This window comes from Anomaloglossus baeobatrachus, chromosome 6, assembly GCF_048569485.1.
Source record: "Anomaloglossus baeobatrachus isolate aAnoBae1 chromosome 6, aAnoBae1.hap1, whole genome shotgun sequence".
NCBI classification, from domain to species: Eukaryota; Metazoa; Chordata; class Amphibia; order Anura; family Aromobatidae; genus Anomaloglossus; species Anomaloglossus baeobatrachus.
The window spans coordinates 128,991,373-129,008,728 of record NC_134358.1 but is presented as its reverse complement, the minus strand read 5'-3'; the positions used below and the strand labels follow the sequence as shown (position 1 = coordinate 129,008,728).

Here is a 17,356-nt window from a genome sequence, read left to right as displayed (position 1 = left end):
TTTAAGACGAGTCTTATGATGGGGGCCATTGAGGAACCTTCTGCTCTGCAGCACATGAATGTGCTCTTGTGAAGCAGGAGGCAGATAGATCAGATGCTGACAATAGGTGACTGCGACCCCCTCCCCTCCCCCGCACAACGACCTCTGCATCATGACCCTCTCCAGTCTTTCTGCTGTCCGTGTGGCTGCTGTATAGCCGATCTCTAAATGCGATCATGTCCAGAAAATGCCATACAAAACTAGAATCATAATATCATACATATTACATAATGTTTCACATCCAGGAAGTTTCGAGTTTCATGTATATTTTTTTCTTATTGGCGTTAGACAAAATCCATGATGTGGTTAATACAGGCGACCAACTAAACTGAATTTCATCCATCTTTTTTTTTTTCCTAAACTGATTAAAAGGGGAAAAGTGACACCACTAAGTCCCGGGATTGCTGGAAGGCTGGCTGCGGCTTCCGATATAAGGGAGCAAATCTGCATCCTTGGCCTTCCAACAACCTTTCCACCAGCAGATGGTGGGCGTAAAGATGTCATTCATCATTTATTTACAATGGGCTTTATTTATTCTAGTGTCAGCAGCTGCCCCAGGGAGCAGGTTATTGAATTGAAATGCGCCGCTCTGGGTTATTTGCTTCCTTTCAGATTTGTCTTGTGGGCTCAGTTGCTAGGAGTCCTTTCTGTGTTCTAATAATGATTCATGTATTGTGAAGCCATTCAGTAAATTGGGATGTCAGGGATTGCCAAGGAAGGGCTGCCTGCTCCTGGAGAAAATAGAAAGCAGAAGGCTGTGGAAGCCGCTACCTGTTCTGTGCTGCGCGCCTTCATTCTGTGCTAATGCTCCATTATAGCCCTCACCGCTATCGCCATCTCCTCCGGGCGCCTTAAACACCAGAGAGGGGCGCACTGTAAAATGTCAGCACCTGACACGTAACAGTGAGTGATAGCTGGAGTTGCTTGGAGAACTTTCATTGATATGCGAGGTGCAGAAGACATTTGCTGGGTGACCGATTCTACATAAAGACGCCAGGATCATGAAGATTTATTTCCAGTGTCCACATCAGGATTGTGTATTCATTCAGTGAGTGGATGGACTAGGTGGTGTGCACCTGGGCACACCCTGCATTGCTGAAGGAATTTAAAGGGAATCTGTCACCAGGTTTTTGCCACATAATCTGAGAGCAGCATAATGTAGGGGCAGAGATCCTGATTCCAGCGGTGTTTCCCTTACTGGGTTGCTTAGTTTTAGTTTAGTTTTTTGGTTTTTTTTTTTAAAAAAAACACTGATTAATCATCAGTACATTATCATTACATGACTATTTGGTGTGCTGCCAGGGAGTCCAGCATATTCCTGATCTCTGTATAACTGCTGGATCTGAATTGATTTTATCAAAATGACAGCAAACTGCTCAGTGTCATATCGCTGGCATCAGGGTCTCTGTCTCTACATTATGCTGCTCTCAGATGGGGAAGCAAAAACCTCTTCATAGATTCATTTTAAAGGGAACCATCAAGATTTTCGTTTATAACCTAAAGCCAGTGCTATCAGGCTGATTCTATACATACCTGTAGTGGTCAGCTCAGATATGTAGGTTTTGAAATCAAAGAAAGTAAAGTTTATAAAATCATCAGCTTGTTGAGTGACAGCAGCTGAAGATCAGATAGTATATTCATAGTTATCCCCTCCCCCTGTTAGAATTAGCATAAGTATTATACCATCGATTTAACTTTTCACTAGCAGGACCTGTGTGAGGTCATACCCATGTGACCAGAAGGGGCGGGGCCAAAGCAAACAAAGCTGATACCACAAGTAACATTTTTTTGACCTTTTGGTCACATGGGTATGACCTCACACAGGTCCTGCTAGTGAAAAGTTAAGTCGATTGTATAATACTTATCCCGTCCCCCTGTTAGAATTAGCATAAGTATGAATATCCCCCAGATATCTGATCCTCAGCTGCTGTCACTCAAGAAGCTGATGATTTTATATAAACTTTACTTTCTTGGATGTCAAAACCGAAACATCCGAGCTGCCCACTACAGGTATGTAGAGAATCACCCTGATGGTGCCAGTATAGCACTGGCTTTAGGTTATATAGGAAAATCCTGGTGATTGGTTCCCTTTAAGGGTTTAATGACCCTTAAATTTAAGGTTTAATGACCCTTTTCATGAACTGATGGGCCAATCCAGGCAATGAAATGATCACTGATCAGCTACATACAAGCACAGACTGACTAATGTTCTGTGTTCCTAGAATATCATGTTGTCGGCTGCACATCATCTGTTTTCACAGGACAATGTGCTGCCGAGAGTGATTTTTATTAAATGTTTACAAATCATTGCACCCAATGAACCACTTTTGACTTTTCATGACTGGCCGGCACATAAGCATTCTGCAAACTTTTTTCCAACCCCCCCCCCCTTGTTTTGGCTAACAGAAATCCTGATTTTTGGTCCAGGTACACATGCGAGCAATTGACCAATGACTGAGCAAATTGCTCGATCTGCAGCTTATAAAATCACTTATGGTGGCTTATAAAAGCCCTCAATGGAGAGTATAAACACGGCACTCCTTTGGTGCCCAGCAAGGATCCTATCCCATAAATAATCAAAAGTAGAACTTGGTGCACGTGCAGCTACTCTGCAGCATCACCACTAGCTTTAGTTTTCCCCACTACAATCCGCATTACTGATGAAGGTCATGTGATGGTCGAAACGTCCACAGTTTATATTTTGGACTGCTTGCACTTAAGAAACTGTATTTTGAGTGCCAAGTTGTCTTCGATTACAAATTATCAGCGGCAGATCAACCTACGAAAACAGTACGGGTTATATCGGCATGTGTGGACCGGGGCCATGCATTTAAACTTCCTTTCCAGCTTCACTCAGTCAGCATTGTCAGCAGTGTATTAAGAGTTACATTGTGCTGTTTGGATGGTTATAAATATTGGCGGGGTCCAACTCTTATCACCTTCAGTGGTCTTCTGATTGTGGGATTCTGTATCCCTGCACTGTTAATCACACACACAACTAAATTAAAGGGGTTGTCCACTGCTAGGCCAGCCACAGCTCTGACCTCCTCTTAGTTAGAAGTCCATAGGCGGGTATAGAAAAGCCACCAGTGATTGGTGCATGGCTCATGTGATGTAACCATCTCATGTAAGTCCTGGGAATGCAAGCGCCAGAACCCCACCAGCAGCGGAGGCGAGTACAAGCTTTTTATTTTAATGGGGGCAAACATGGGGAATGAGAGCAGGTTGTCCTGGAGAAACACTTTAAGTTCCCACAATGAGATTTTTGTGAGTTTTCGACACTGCGTTTATCTTCCAGTTCCAGCTAAGATGATGAATCTAATGGCCACTGTGCATAAACCGACCTGTGATGTGTGCTTCAAACCCCCAGCATGTCAGTTTCTTTCGCAAATGTGCAAAGTTTATGTACAGATTTTCCCCATAAAATGGCATACCTCAAATAAAAAAAAATAAATAACTTTATCCGCACATAACTTTATCAATAGTTTACTCATAGCCAAACACCAGGAAGTATTAAAAATAAACCGGTTTATTTAAAAATGACATACCAAAAAGAGACACACAGCGCAACGTCAAAAATGTAATGGGAAAAACCACACGTAATGTAATTTACCCTAATAGGTGCAGAAATGCTGCAGAAGATGTGCAACACCAAATGCTCATATTGTGAACATCGCCTTAGGCTAGGTTCAAATTTCCGTTAAACTGTATCAGTCACAATCCGCGGCTCTGGTAAACAACGGAATCCGTTTAGCGGATTCCGTTGTGTCCCATAGACTTGTATTGATGGCGGATTGCGACTGATTACCTTGCGTTGCATCCGCTGCGCCGCGGTCAGTCGTTTTTGGACTGACCACCGGGCGTAAATGACGCAGAATGTAAAGTTTTTTGGGCCGTCAAAATTAACGCACCGCGCAGGAATCCGTCACCATCCGTCAAGCTTGTAATGTATGTCTATGGTGCTGGATTCCGTCATGCTCTACTTAGCATGCCCAGCATGTTTGGCACACCCACTGGGCTGTCCCAAACACAAACGGATCATGACTGATCTGTCAAAAAACAGATGCACAGCGGATGCAATGGACGCAACAGATCAGTTTTTTCACAGGATTCCTGTGAAAGGAATCCTGTGAAAAACACATCCGTTGCGTCAGTTGACATCTAAAAAACGACTGATCCGTCGCTGACGGACCTGACGGATTTAAAACAACGAAAATGTGATTCTAGCCTTAGTCAGGAATGTCCCTGGTAGGCTAATGTGACGCCCTGGGCAAGCCAGGGGTCACAGGTCACAACACCACCACACCCTACACCCCAGTTAGGAACACCTAGGCTAACCCAAAATCCTTGTTGCCGTCCTCCAGGGGCTGATGTCCACACCAGGGGGTGGGCCAGGCGGTTGGCTCCGCCCACCGAGGAGTACACAGCCCTGGAGGCGGGAAAACCAGGCAGTTCAGAGATAGTTTGGAGGAGGAAGTGAGAGGAGTTGAAGTCTAGCTGAGGGCTAGAGTGCAGTTAAGTGAGGGAAGTGAAGTGGTAGAGGAGCCAAGAAGAGGAGCTGGAGTAAAAGTGACAGTAAGGAAGCCTGAAGCTGGTCCGGGTGTGTGCCCCGGACTGAGAGACAGCAAGGTCAGCAGACGACGGTGACTGTCCGCAGAGGTGACTGCTTGGAGGTTGCTGGAAGGACCGCGGACGGGTGGTGACCCGGCGGTCTGGAGCAGTATACGAAGAACAGTCAGCACCAGTGGCAGGGGCCTTTCGGATCCCGGCAAGGCTAGGAGTCGCCGTGAATTTGCCAAATCCGTCAGTGAAGGGGACGACTGTCTCCCAACAACCAAGTCCCGATTGAAGGCAACAGTCCAACCGTAACAGAGAGACACCGCCACCGCCAGGGCACCAGTTTCTCAGGGCCAGCGCCTGCGGCCAGAGTAGGGCTCCTCCGGCCCATATCCAAGCCGGGGAGAGGGTTACCGGTGGGAACCCATCGCAACCATCATCATCTTAGGTGCAGGGAAAAGGGACCGTCACCGTCAACTACTGGGGAAAGCAAGTGCAGCCGTCCGTGGGAACCGTCTTTCCAGCCGTGTGTTTTACCGAGAACTGTGTCATCGTCTCAGGCTGAGTGAGTACCACAGTGCCGCAAGGCACAGAGCTGCCCCCGCGTCCCTGCACCCCACCAAGCCCTGCATCACCCACCTCATCACTGGGCCACGGGACAACCAACCCCCCTACCCACGGAGGGGAGGACTAACATCTAGCTGCTCCATACCATCACTCACGGGATCCCCATACAGAGCAGCGGTGGTGTCCACAAATCACCACAGCCGTGGGTGGCGTCACGGACAATAAACTATCCCAAACACCAATTCCTTTTTTCACTCACGGGCGAGGAGCGCCGCTCGAGTCCCCGGGATCCGGCCTATCGCTCGAGCCACCGAGCAGCGGCAGGCCGCAGCGGCCGCAGTGGCAGCCGGACCCGAGCAGTGGGAGAGCGCGGCGTCCCCTCCTCCGCCCGCGACACTAAGTTCACACTTCAGTTGTTTTGCATCAGTCACAATCCGTCGCCTTGGGGAATTACGGTATCCTGCAAAATATTTTGCAGGAATCCAGTATTTCCCCATAGACTTCTATTAGTGACGGATTGAGACTGATGACCCTGCGTTGCATCTGCTGCGTCGCGGTCCGTCGTTTTTGACTGACCGCCGAACGGGTAGCAACGCAGAATGTAACGTTTTTCGGGCTGTCAAAATAAACGCGCCCTGCAGGAATCCGTTGCCATCCGTCAAGTTTGTAATGTATGTCTATGGTGCTGGATTCCGTCGTAATCAGTCTTACAAAGGAATCCAGCGCAGGATTCCGTCATGCTCTACTGAGCATGCCCAGCATGTTTGGCACACCCACTGGGCTGTCCCAAACACAAACGGATCATTACTGATCCGTCAAAAAACGGACGCATAACGGATGTAACGGATCAGTTTTTTCACAGGATTCCTGTGAAAGGAATCCTGTAAAAAAACACATCCGTTGCATTAGTTGACATCTTGAAAACGACTGATCCGTTGCTGACGAATTTAAAACAACTGAAGTGTGAACTTAGCCTTACTGCGTTTATTACAGCTCTGATAAATGAATGGTGCGGACCTGCAGTACCGGCACAGCTGCTGCTGTATGTATAATATACAGTGAAGGGGACAGCTGATGGTGAATATTACTAGTGATGCGCGAGCGTGCTTGCCACTGTTCCATACTCGATCAAGTGATCGGGTACAGCTGGTGATCTACCGAGTATCACGGGTGCAATCCCACACAGCCGGCTCCCTTCAGTGAACAGTGAATAGCCACGTGCAGTCTCTGAATGGCTCTTACTGGGGATAAAAGCAATGTGTTCAGATGCTGTGTGTACAATAAATAAAGAATAAAATTTAAAAAAAAAATGCCGCCCTCCCCCGGAAATCCTGTGTGGTCGGAGAGTCGGACTGCTCAGTGCCTTCCATTATACTCCTTACTCAGGTCGACCTCGCCAGAGCGTCCAACCTGTTCGACTCGAGTAAGGAGCCCTCAGGAACCTTTGTGCTCGCTCATAATTTATTATAATATTCTTTAAATGTATATGTATTGTGTGTATTATTGCATGTGTAGCTGCACAGGAGAGCGCTGATCATGTTCTACAGATCACCAGTAGGTAAAAGAGGAATCATAACCACAAAACAGAAACTAAAGATGAAGCAATGTTTTACAAGCAAAGCCCGTGCTATTCTGTCCATACAACTTTATGATCCTGACGCTCCAGTTTTTCCGGTGTGACGGTGTTTTGGGGTGAGACTTGAGCGTTGTGCACATTTATACTTCATCGCTCTGGAAATGGTTTTTGTGTTGTCATCCATTGCTGATCTGAAATTGAATTAATTAATAACTGCTCATTTCTTGCCTTTTCCAGGCCGGTCAGGAATCTTTTCGCTCCATCACAAGGTCATACTACAGAGGCGCTGCCGGTGCTTTATTAGTTTATGATATTACAAGGTAGGATTTTCCACGTTCTTGCTTTGAGAGCACATTTACATTTAGCATTATATAGCTGTTACTGTTCTTCCTTTCCATCTACATTTTAAAAATGCCTGAAAATACTACTTGACTACTAGATTGCAAAGCAGACTTGAACTGGATGCAGTGCCTTGAAAAAAATATCCGCACCCAGTGAACATTTTTTTTCACGTTACACCAACAAACTTAAATGTATTCTATTGTAATTTTATGTGATATACCAGCACTAACAAATTGTTCACAAAAAAGGGGGAAAAAAACGCTCACCGCTGCAGGAGCAAGCCTGTATAAATCCTCCAAATGAATATCCTGGGTCCCAGCACGGTTCTCGGCAGCCAGCCATATGATAACATGAAGCAGGGAATGGAAGGAAGGATCCAGCTCAGACTCCAAGGATAAATAAAACTTAATCTTTTATTTCTTCTTGTTAAAATATATATCTAAGTAGGTATTATGGCACCGGCTAAATCACACTGGCAGATGTATAATACACAACGCGTTTCGGCGGGACGCGTCGTGACCTGAAGAAGGCGTCCCGCCGAAACGCGTTGTGTGTTATACATCTGCCATCTGTCAGTGTGATTTAGCCTCTGTCAGTGTGATTTAGCCGATGCCATGATACCTATTTTGATATATATTTTAACAAGAAGAAATAAAAGATTAAGTTTTAGTTATCCTTGGAGTCTGAGCTGGATCCTTCCTTCCATTCCCTGCTTCATGATACCAGCACTAAGTAACAAGTATTTGTGAAGTGTAAGTGAAATGATACATGGTTTTCTAAATATTTAAATAATGTAAATCTGAAAATGATGGCGTGCAATTATATTCAGTCCCCCCCCAAGTCCATACTTTTTGTGACCACCTTTTGCTGCTGTGTTTTTTGGGGTATGCGTCTACCAGCTTTGCACATATAGAGGCTGAAATTTCTTTGCCTGTGATCAGCAATTTTTAATTCTTGCCCCAGATTCTCAATAAGATTTAGGCCTGAGCTGTGACTGGGCCATTCATACATGAATTTACTTTAATCTAAACCATCCCATTTTTAGCTCCGTCAATAAGTTTAGGGTCATTGTCCTGCTGGAAGGTGAATCTACACCAAATTCCCAAGTCTTTTGCAGCCTCTTAACAGGTTTTCCTCCAGAATTGCCATGTATTCAGCGCCATCCTTCCTCTCTTTACCTGTTGAACAAAATCATCCACCCTGCATGATCCTCTTACCACCATGTTTAATGGTGGGGATGGTGTTTTTCAGGGTGATGTGCAGTGTTCGTTTTCAACAACCCACTGCATTTTACATTTAGCCCAAAAAGTTCTACTTTGGTCTCATCTAACCAAAGCTCCTTTGTTGGCTCTGCTCCCTACTCTGCATTTTATAAACAGGACTTCTTATGGCTTTGCTTTCAAAAATAGCTTTCCTCTTGCCACTCTTCCATAAAGGTCAGAATACATAACCAATAAGCTTGTTATATATATATATATATATATATATATATATATATATATATATTTATATTTATAATTTTTTGGACAGATTCTCTCATCTGAGCTGTTGATTTGTGTTATTCTTCCAGAGTGACCATGGACCTCTTGACTCTTTCTCTAATTAGTGCTCTCCTTGCTTAGGATGTCTGTTTAGGACGACGGCCATGTCTTGGCAGGTTTGCATTTGTGCCATATGCTTTTCCATTTTTTGTGATGGATTGGACTGTGCTCTGTGACCTGTTCAGAGCTTGGGCCATTTTTTAATAACCTAATCCTGCTTTACTCTTCTCCACAACTTTATCCCTGACCTGTCTGGTGTGTTCCTTAGTTTTCATGATGCTGCTTTATAAATAATGCCCTCAAACAAACCTCTGAGGTCTTCACAGAACAGCTGTAGCTATACGGAGAATCAATTACACATAGCTGGACTCAATTAACTAATTAGCTGACTTGTGGAGGCAATTAGTCACTCGGGTATCGGACTACCCGGGGGCCGACTATAAATGTACATCACAATTTTCCCTTAACGGCTCACAAATACTTGCTACTTAGTGCTGCTATCACATAAAATTCCAATAAAATAAATGTAACTTTTGGGAGTAATGTGAAAAAAATGTGGAAAATTTCACAGGGTATGAATAATTTTTCAATGCAGTTTAGTAATTTAACTGTATAGTCACCATGCACATCCCTCTCCCAGTTGTTATTCCAATCCTAAATCTTTTTCTCACTTGCATGCTAAGGCCAATTTCTAAACTGTGTTGCCTAGCAGGAACCACTCCAAAAATGACACCAGATATGAAGGTTTTCATATGGCTTAATTGTAAACTTGCGTCATCCATGGACTACTTTTATGTTTTGTATATACACAAGTGTTGGAATACATCTGCCAATAATTCTACTGGCGTGTCTCTTCATACGTGTCATGGAGGGTTCATGTTATACAACTGATACAGTGCATAGTGGCCCAGGGAAAAGTATGTGACATAAACCTCTTGTCCTGTATCTCCTGTCCCTAGGAGAGACACATTCAATCATCTGACTACCTGGCTTGAAGACGCCCGTCAACACTCAAATTCAAACATGGTGATCATGCTAATTGCCAATAAAAGGTAAAGTGATTGTGTGTCTATTGTCTCCAATGATGATGTGGGATCTGAAGCTGACGTCCATTTGATCATGCATGTTAGGGCTGTCTGTTCGAGACCTCTTATTGGCAAGGGAGTTAGTAGTATCCTTTCCCCACCTCATATGAGCTCTCTGGAGGTCAGTCAGTGAGTTCCTGAATGTCTGTGGATCTTTACAAGAACTTGACAGTCCTCAGAGGTTGATACCTTTTTAATGGCTAACTGAAAAGATGGTAATAATAGCAAGCTTTCGAGACTACAGAGGTCTCTTCATCAGGCTCAGTATAATACAAACTCTAAAGAGTCACATATTTATACACAACAGGACATAGAATGGAGTAGTAAATAAGACAAGCTATATGAAGCAGAACTATCACTATGACAAGAGGAGAAACTGTTGTGGCCATAAATATTGCTGCAGTTCATAGATAAGCAGTGTGAAAGTTTTATTGTCCTCTGATTGGGGTCTGGTCCAGAGTTAGGATGTCCCCAGATGCTCTGAGGAGCACATTTCTTAATTGATATAAAAAGACATAAATCCATGTGACACATTCATTCCTGCTCTGAATGTGTCAAAGGTCATCATAAGTTTGTATTCCCAGACTCACCTGTCTCTTTGGGACTTGAAATCTCCTTTCAATACCAGCAATTTCATGTCCATGATGCTGTGGTCTGGGTTAGGCCAAAGCCTTACGGCGAGAAAAACAGTGCAAGTGGAGTGTGATAAAACATCGCATTCCACTCGGACCAATATTAGCCTGTGTGTCAGCGCACATGAGCGATTATTTTCTCAGCCCTAATCGGACCGAGAAAACAGTCACAGCATGCTGCGGGTGCAATGCAATTCTGTTTTCTCCTGCACCCATTCAAGTCTATAGGGCGAGAGAAAAATCGCACTGCACTCGCAGTACATCGGTGTTCTGAGAGTGCAGGGCGAGAATGGCAACAGCCGGCAACGTAGGAGAGATGAAGAGAAATCCCTCCCTCCCCTCCTCAGTGCCAGCCCGCCCCCCGCAGCTTAGGTCCACTCGCACAGTTGGACCTCAGTCGCAGGGACACTCGCTTGACACTCTGCTCCTGCTGTGCTGCCAGCGTGAGCCAAGTGTCATGACTGGATCGCACTAGTGCCCCTTGTGGCCCCAGCCTTACAAAAGCTTTGGACCGGACCCCAATCTGAGGACAATAAAACTTTCACACTGCTTATCTACGAACTGCAGCAATATTTATGGCCACAACAGTTTGCCCCATTGCCATACTGATAGTTCTGCTTCACATAGCTTGTCTTCTTTACTACTCCATTCTATGTCCTGTTGTGTATAAATATGTGACTCTTCAGATTTTGTGTTATACTGAGCCTGATGAAAAGACCTGAGTAGTCTGGAAAGCTTGCTATTATTACCATCTTTTCAGTTAGCCATTAAAAGGTATCAACCACTGAGGACTCTCAGTTCTTTTAAACAAACTTTTTTTTATCTCTACTGGCTAACACGGTACAAAGACATATATTTTACCTGTATGGATCTTTACAGGATTAGCAGAGAGAATTCTAGTGATCACATCACAGAGGTTGTTAGAGTATAAAAGGACATAGGGTTCTCGGAGGATAAATCCCATGCTCAGATTCCTCCACCTTCCATAAGCTAGACTTAAAGCTACTAACGATGAACTATTCATTTGTGTTATCTACCTGTAAAACTATAGTGCTTCAATATTATCTGGGGCTTTGCTTACTTTTCCCTATGGGGAATATAACTTACAGACGGGTAGTTGCTAACTACCTTCCTATTCTGCTCGGCACTTGATCTCAGAGTGGTCACGGAAGACTCCTGATGACGATTCTGGTGACATCAGCTTCTTGTCTACCGCTGTGCTCTCCCAACGTGGTGTCACTGCCGACGTCATGCGATGCAGGGAGCCAGCGGTCTAGCAGCAAGAGAAGCTTTGTCGTTATCAGGTCAAATGAAGAAAGAGCAGTCCGTCACCACTCCGAGCCGGCAGTGATCGGTGCCAGGCAGAACAGGCCGGTAGTTACCAACTACCTTCCTGTAAGGTATGAGCAACATAGGAGCAATAAGCAAAGTGCTTGATAACGCCTTTCATTTTTATCAATATTAGAAAACCAAAGTCACATGTTACATTTCACTATAAATCTTGCAATTCTTCAGATTTGAAATCTGTTCATTGACACAATAAAATCGTTACCAATTCCACTATACAATGAGCAACCAAAACTTTTAAAATCTGAATTATCCTCCTTTAATTGATTGCACTATAATCTGCTGCAGATTGGTGATGGTAATTCACCCCAAAAGTGTATACCCGTTTAGCTCCGATCACGGTCCTCTATAGGAGCGTCTTCTGCTTTTGTGTTGTATCAGACAATTGGATTAAAACTTGAGTGATTTTATCACTTGTCGGATGCCCCCATCTCTCCACAGCCCTTTCGTGGGCTATTAATAAGCTTGCCGGATATGTCTCAAGGCCTTCCTAAGGTTTTGCATCCATTTAGACAGCGAAGCACTTTAGACGTCACATTGATCTCTGGAGCTGCGCTGCTTTGAAGTTGGTCTCATGGGGCGAAGAAGATTTTAAAATGTAGTAAGATGTAGTTTTCATATATGGGAAGAAATACATCCTCAACCCAGTCTACGATTTCACAGGCACTTTACAAGGAAGAAGTGTCGCTGACAGCTATCATGGAGGATTTTTAGACGTTCTATATATGTATTTATAGTTGAGGTGTCTTCTAGATGTGATACTTCTAGAACTAATTAACAAAGACCTTGAGCTATCGTGCGGGTGAAGGCACCGCATTCAGTATGCGACCAAGGGGCCATCTTTCTTCACTGGCCCCGCAGCCCTCTGCCACTGCTAATTGTGCTTAGCTGATCTCATTAAAGGTATTGGGATGAAATGAATGGAGAAAAGCGCCACCTCCTGTGTCACCATAAACCGGGGAAATATTCATTCTTTTTTCCCAATCACATTATTCTATATATTTTGAGTATTAATTTTTAGACAACAATAAATTAGCGCTGACTTCAGGCTGACATGTCCATTTTACCTGCAGTGATTTAGAATCCAGGAGAGAAGTAAAAAAAGAAGAAGGTGAAGCGTTTGCCAGAGAACATGGCCTAATCTTCATGGAAACTTCAGCCAAAACAGCTTCAAATGTGGAGGAGGTAACAAAATCTGTCCGTGTGCATCCGCTTGTATCTGTGGGATGTTAGTTTGCAGTAGATGACCGCACTGCGCTGAAAAAGCAGCTCTTAAGTGCTCCGTTACGGAAGTTCTGTTTATGAAAGATTCCTTTAAGGCCTTGTGCCCACGTTGCAGGGGTTTTTTTTTGTGTTTTTCTAGTGTTTTTCCTTGCTTATTTTAATCAGAAAAAGCAAGGGAAAAGCCTGCCAGCAAAGTCTGAGAATCATGACTTGCTGCTTTTTTCTTGCAGATTTTGTTGCTGAAAAAAAGCAGCATGTCACTTGTTTGTGTTTATTTTCTGCGTTTCTATAATCCCCTGCAGTGATTTATCACTACTGGGGATTATAGTGCAGCACTTCGCCTCACACACCGTGCATACAGCATGGTGTGTGGGGCTCTCCGTAGCTCAGTAACCCTGGGTCGTCATAGTGATGACCCAGAAATACTATGGCAGTGACCGGGACCCTGTGATCGCATTCCAGGGCTCAATCATCAGGGAGAAGTAAGCGATCCCTCTCTCTGCCTCCTGAATGCTGCGATCTCACAGATCACAGGATTCAGAGGGGTTAAACTGCTGGCAGCGGTGCGGATACCGCTCCATGCAGAGAGACGGGTTCCAGCTGTAACATCAGCTGGAGATCCAGCAACAAGTGCAGGAGTACAGCGCCTGAACCCCCGCCATAATTAAAGAAATGCACGAAAAGAAGCATGGAAATAAGTGTGTGAAAAGACACACAAACACAATATAAAAATGCACGGTTTTTAGCTTCTTTTTTCCTGCCAAAACATGCGTTTTTATGTGCAGATTTTCTGTAAATAAAAACGCGAACGTGTGCACAGAGCCTACGTTTGTTCTAAATCTCCAGACTGAGACTGGGGTTACATTGTTTTATTAAACAGGTCGTCCGCTACTTCCCTATTGATGACCTATGTAAGTAGTCAGTATGAAACCGGTGGGGGTCAGATCCCCAACACCCTCAGTGGTCCGCTGTTATGCCCATATGTACTTCAGCTCTGCACACTGCTTAGTATCCGCGGCCGGGTCCCGGGGATCCGCTCCCAGAGAATAGCCGGTCCGCAGCAGCCAGAAAGCCGTATATAGAGCTGTGCAGTTCTCACTCCATACTTTGGGGTTGCTGGACCTAAACTGATCTTGTATTGATATCCTATCCAAGATAGACCGCGTTATGAAGACAAAGCAGTGCATATCCAGCCTGACGAGAGCACGGTGCAGAAATATGGCCACAAAAAAAAAATGTATCCCATGTGGTGATGGGTAATTAATCTCTTCATAGCTATGATCCTCCGTCGTCAGAGGTGCACAGCGAGCGTATGACTGAGGGGGGATTGTGATTTCCAGCTTTTGTCTGTAGATCTGCAGGTGCCTCAGGGAAGACATGAAACTGGGAGTGTGGTGTTTGTGTCACAGATGAAATGACAGCTGTGGGCTGCAATATTGTACGCTGTCACATGGCGCGCAGGAGAAGAATGACTACTTCTGCCATACCAGCGTTAGTGATTTCTGCTTGTGGCAAATCTTCTGACCTTTTGGACTCACGTGGCTATAGCATACATCATTCACCTTAATGTGCCCACCTTTTTACTCTGAATTTGTGTATTGAGCGTATGTTCCCGGTCCTCAGTCATGAGTCCTGTTCTCACATAGCTGTCATTTCATCTTGTGACAGCTAAACACACACTGAATATCCTGACTTCCCTGAGGCTCCTGTAGATCTGCAGCAACTCTGGGAACCCAGGATCCTAGAGCTGCAAGGCTGCAGTGCCAACCACTGAGCGACCATGCTGGCCTTGCTTTAGCTATAGACAGGTGGCCCATCGCTCACTGGTTCCTTCCTCTACTGTGTTTAATTTTTTAACCCCTGGATAAAGTTTGATATGATATAAACTCACTGCTTGATATTCTATCACTCTGCACTTAATAAATGTCATTTATGGAGAAAGTCTCCTTTGAAGCACCACTCCAGAGTTAGTTTTTTTTTTGTTTTTTGTTTATTCAGCACTGGAATGGTGCTCTTAATTACAAGTCCCTGACCCTACTCTTGTACTTGCCCTCCAGCGTCTTCAGAAGCTATCGCCACTGCTCCCGACCGTCTCGGGCAGTTTGTGAGATGATGGATTTCTCCAGTGTTTCATGGAGTGTGTCAGAAGTCACTCTTCAATGGGACTCTGAGAGCCTTCTTCTGGTTCTCATAGACTTGCATTGAGAGGTGTGACGTGACTACTGACCAGTCAGATGTTGCAGTCACAGTATGGCGCCGTGTGACCGCAACGCCATTGATTAAAGGTGGAGATGCCGAACTTGAGAATAGGGTAGGGGACTTAGGTTTAAAGTAGCACTCCAGCTCTGAAATAAAAAAAATAAATAAAACTTGCGTGGTGCTTTAACCCCTTCATGACATTACGTTTGTTTACTTCATATGTCACGTGTCTGCCTTTGATGTGGGCTCATACGCCAAGCCCGCATCTTTCCCTGCATGTGACAGCTGATTAAATCTAAACAGCCGCAGGTGGATCGGAGAATCGCCCATAGCTGTTAACCAGTTAAATCTCGCTGTCAATCACGAACAGCGGAATTTAACCCACACCAGCTGGGTGGCGTGTCCTTCCCACTCCCATCGGCGCTCCTGTGATGTGATCGCGGGGCTCTGATGGGTGGTCATGACAATGGGAGGGGGGGTCAGCTGATAATCCCTCTCTGTCATTACGATCCTCCAGTGGATGCCGGCGGTGAGCGACATTCATAGATTGTGAATTGTAGTATACAGAGCAGTCCTCATGCCCTACTCTGTACAGCACAAGGGATCGCATGATCGCAGCTTCAAGTCCTCTAAGGGGGCTGGTAAAAACCCCTCCTGAGGGCCCAGCCAAATGCAGAAACAGGGGGCCCAGAGCACACACAGCTGCTGTTTCTGTAGGTTGCGTGAGGCTTGGCCTACAAGAGGAGTCGGACCCCTCTGACATCCATGGACAGTGGTGGTCGTCCTGTGACACAACCCCCCAGTACACGGGTGCTACAAGTATCTGATCAATGTGACAGCCATCCTGTAAGATTTACCAGGCATTTCTTACAAGCTTTTGTCCCTGCAGTACGAGTTGTCTGTGTCCTCTGGTGAAATACACGAGGACGTGCTGCCACTAAACCTCTCCTTGTGTGGCCGGGTCTCTGGTGCTTTCTGTAGGCAGAAGTGATGAAATTAATAAATTACAATTTTTTGACATTGAAAATACAGTAGTTATGGATCTAGTTCCTGCAGATCACAAAAACATTTAGTTACAGCAAGTTGCATTTAGTTCCTCATCGCATAGCATTTTTTTTTTGACCTTACAAAATGGGAATACCCCTTTAATAAGCAAAGTGATGGGTTATCGCTGGAATGTGACGTCCTTTTTCTTTGATGGGTGTGCAGCCTCTAGAATGCAGTGTTTCCGGTGCTGATGTATGGACACATTTTGTTTCTAAGCTTTCCCTTAATATTTTAGGACTCCTGCCCCCTCCCCCTGCATGTGGGAACAAATCAACGGGATCCACAGAAGTCCTACTATTATGTGCAATATGCATTGAAATTGGAAATCAGTGTAAAAAAAAACTTGATAGACGCGATTCAATGTACATAGGTAGATGAGGGTCACTATAGCTCTCATCCAGTAAATACCGCACAATGCCAATTTACTGTAAGGGAATAATACATATGCACCAAAACCAGCCCTAATAGCAGTGATCTAGCTCCCCGCACTAATATGGACTGGCCATAAAGAGACCTTGTTAAAAGATCTACGATTGACCAGTGACTGAGTGTCAAACCTAGACACCCAAAATAAATGGAGACAAATACTGTTCCCCATGGACAATAAATCAAACATATACTGTCCCTTACTTAACAATATATCTAGTCACCTGTTGCCCTGAAGCATTTCCCCTTGATTTTCTGAGGGGCCGTGCTGCAGTCCCTGTACAGTGGGGGACACACCAGCGTTGCATCCCTTTTGCAGACCAGTTTTGAGACTGGTTGGTGCGGACATCCCACAGTATACAGCATACAGTGTAACCAGAGTGGTCATACAAGGCGTATTCTGCCGCCTGTATTCCAATATTTCTTCAGCACACTACATTGCAGGATATAGGTAACAGTAAGGAAAATGCTGGTCCCATTCTGCACCTATGGAGTATTTTCACATACAATAATTGATGGTGTTAAAGGGTGACTCCAATCCTTGCGCTCTGCTCTCGCTTTATAACATTTGGCCCACACCAACCAGTTGTAAGCCAGCTTCTAAGAGAGTCTTAAGTATACAAAAAATCATCCCAATGGAAGCTATATTTTATTTATCATAATTAAAATAAAACTTCACACTAGTTCCTGGAATATATAATTAATCATATCCTGAGTGATCGTAGTTATCCACTATAACACCAGGCAAACTACAAGACTGGATACGTCCAGATA

The 17,356-nt window shown here is 44.7% G+C and overlaps 1 protein-coding gene across 1 annotated transcript in view; it reads left to right on the top strand.

Moving 5' to 3' along the window:
* RAB2A (RAB2A, member RAS oncogene family) overlaps positions 1 to 17,356 on the top strand; it is a 182,562-nt gene that overhangs the window by 114,120 nt on the left and 51,086 nt on the right. The window contains exons 4-6 of the mRNA XM_075353249.1: positions 6,977 to 7,059; positions 9,582 to 9,674; positions 12,760 to 12,871. Of these exons, the coding sequence (XP_075209364.1) occupies positions 6,977 to 7,059; positions 9,582 to 9,674; positions 12,760 to 12,871 (288 nt within the window). The remainder of the gene's footprint in view (positions 1 to 6,976; positions 7,060 to 9,581; positions 9,675 to 12,759; positions 12,872 to 17,356) is intronic.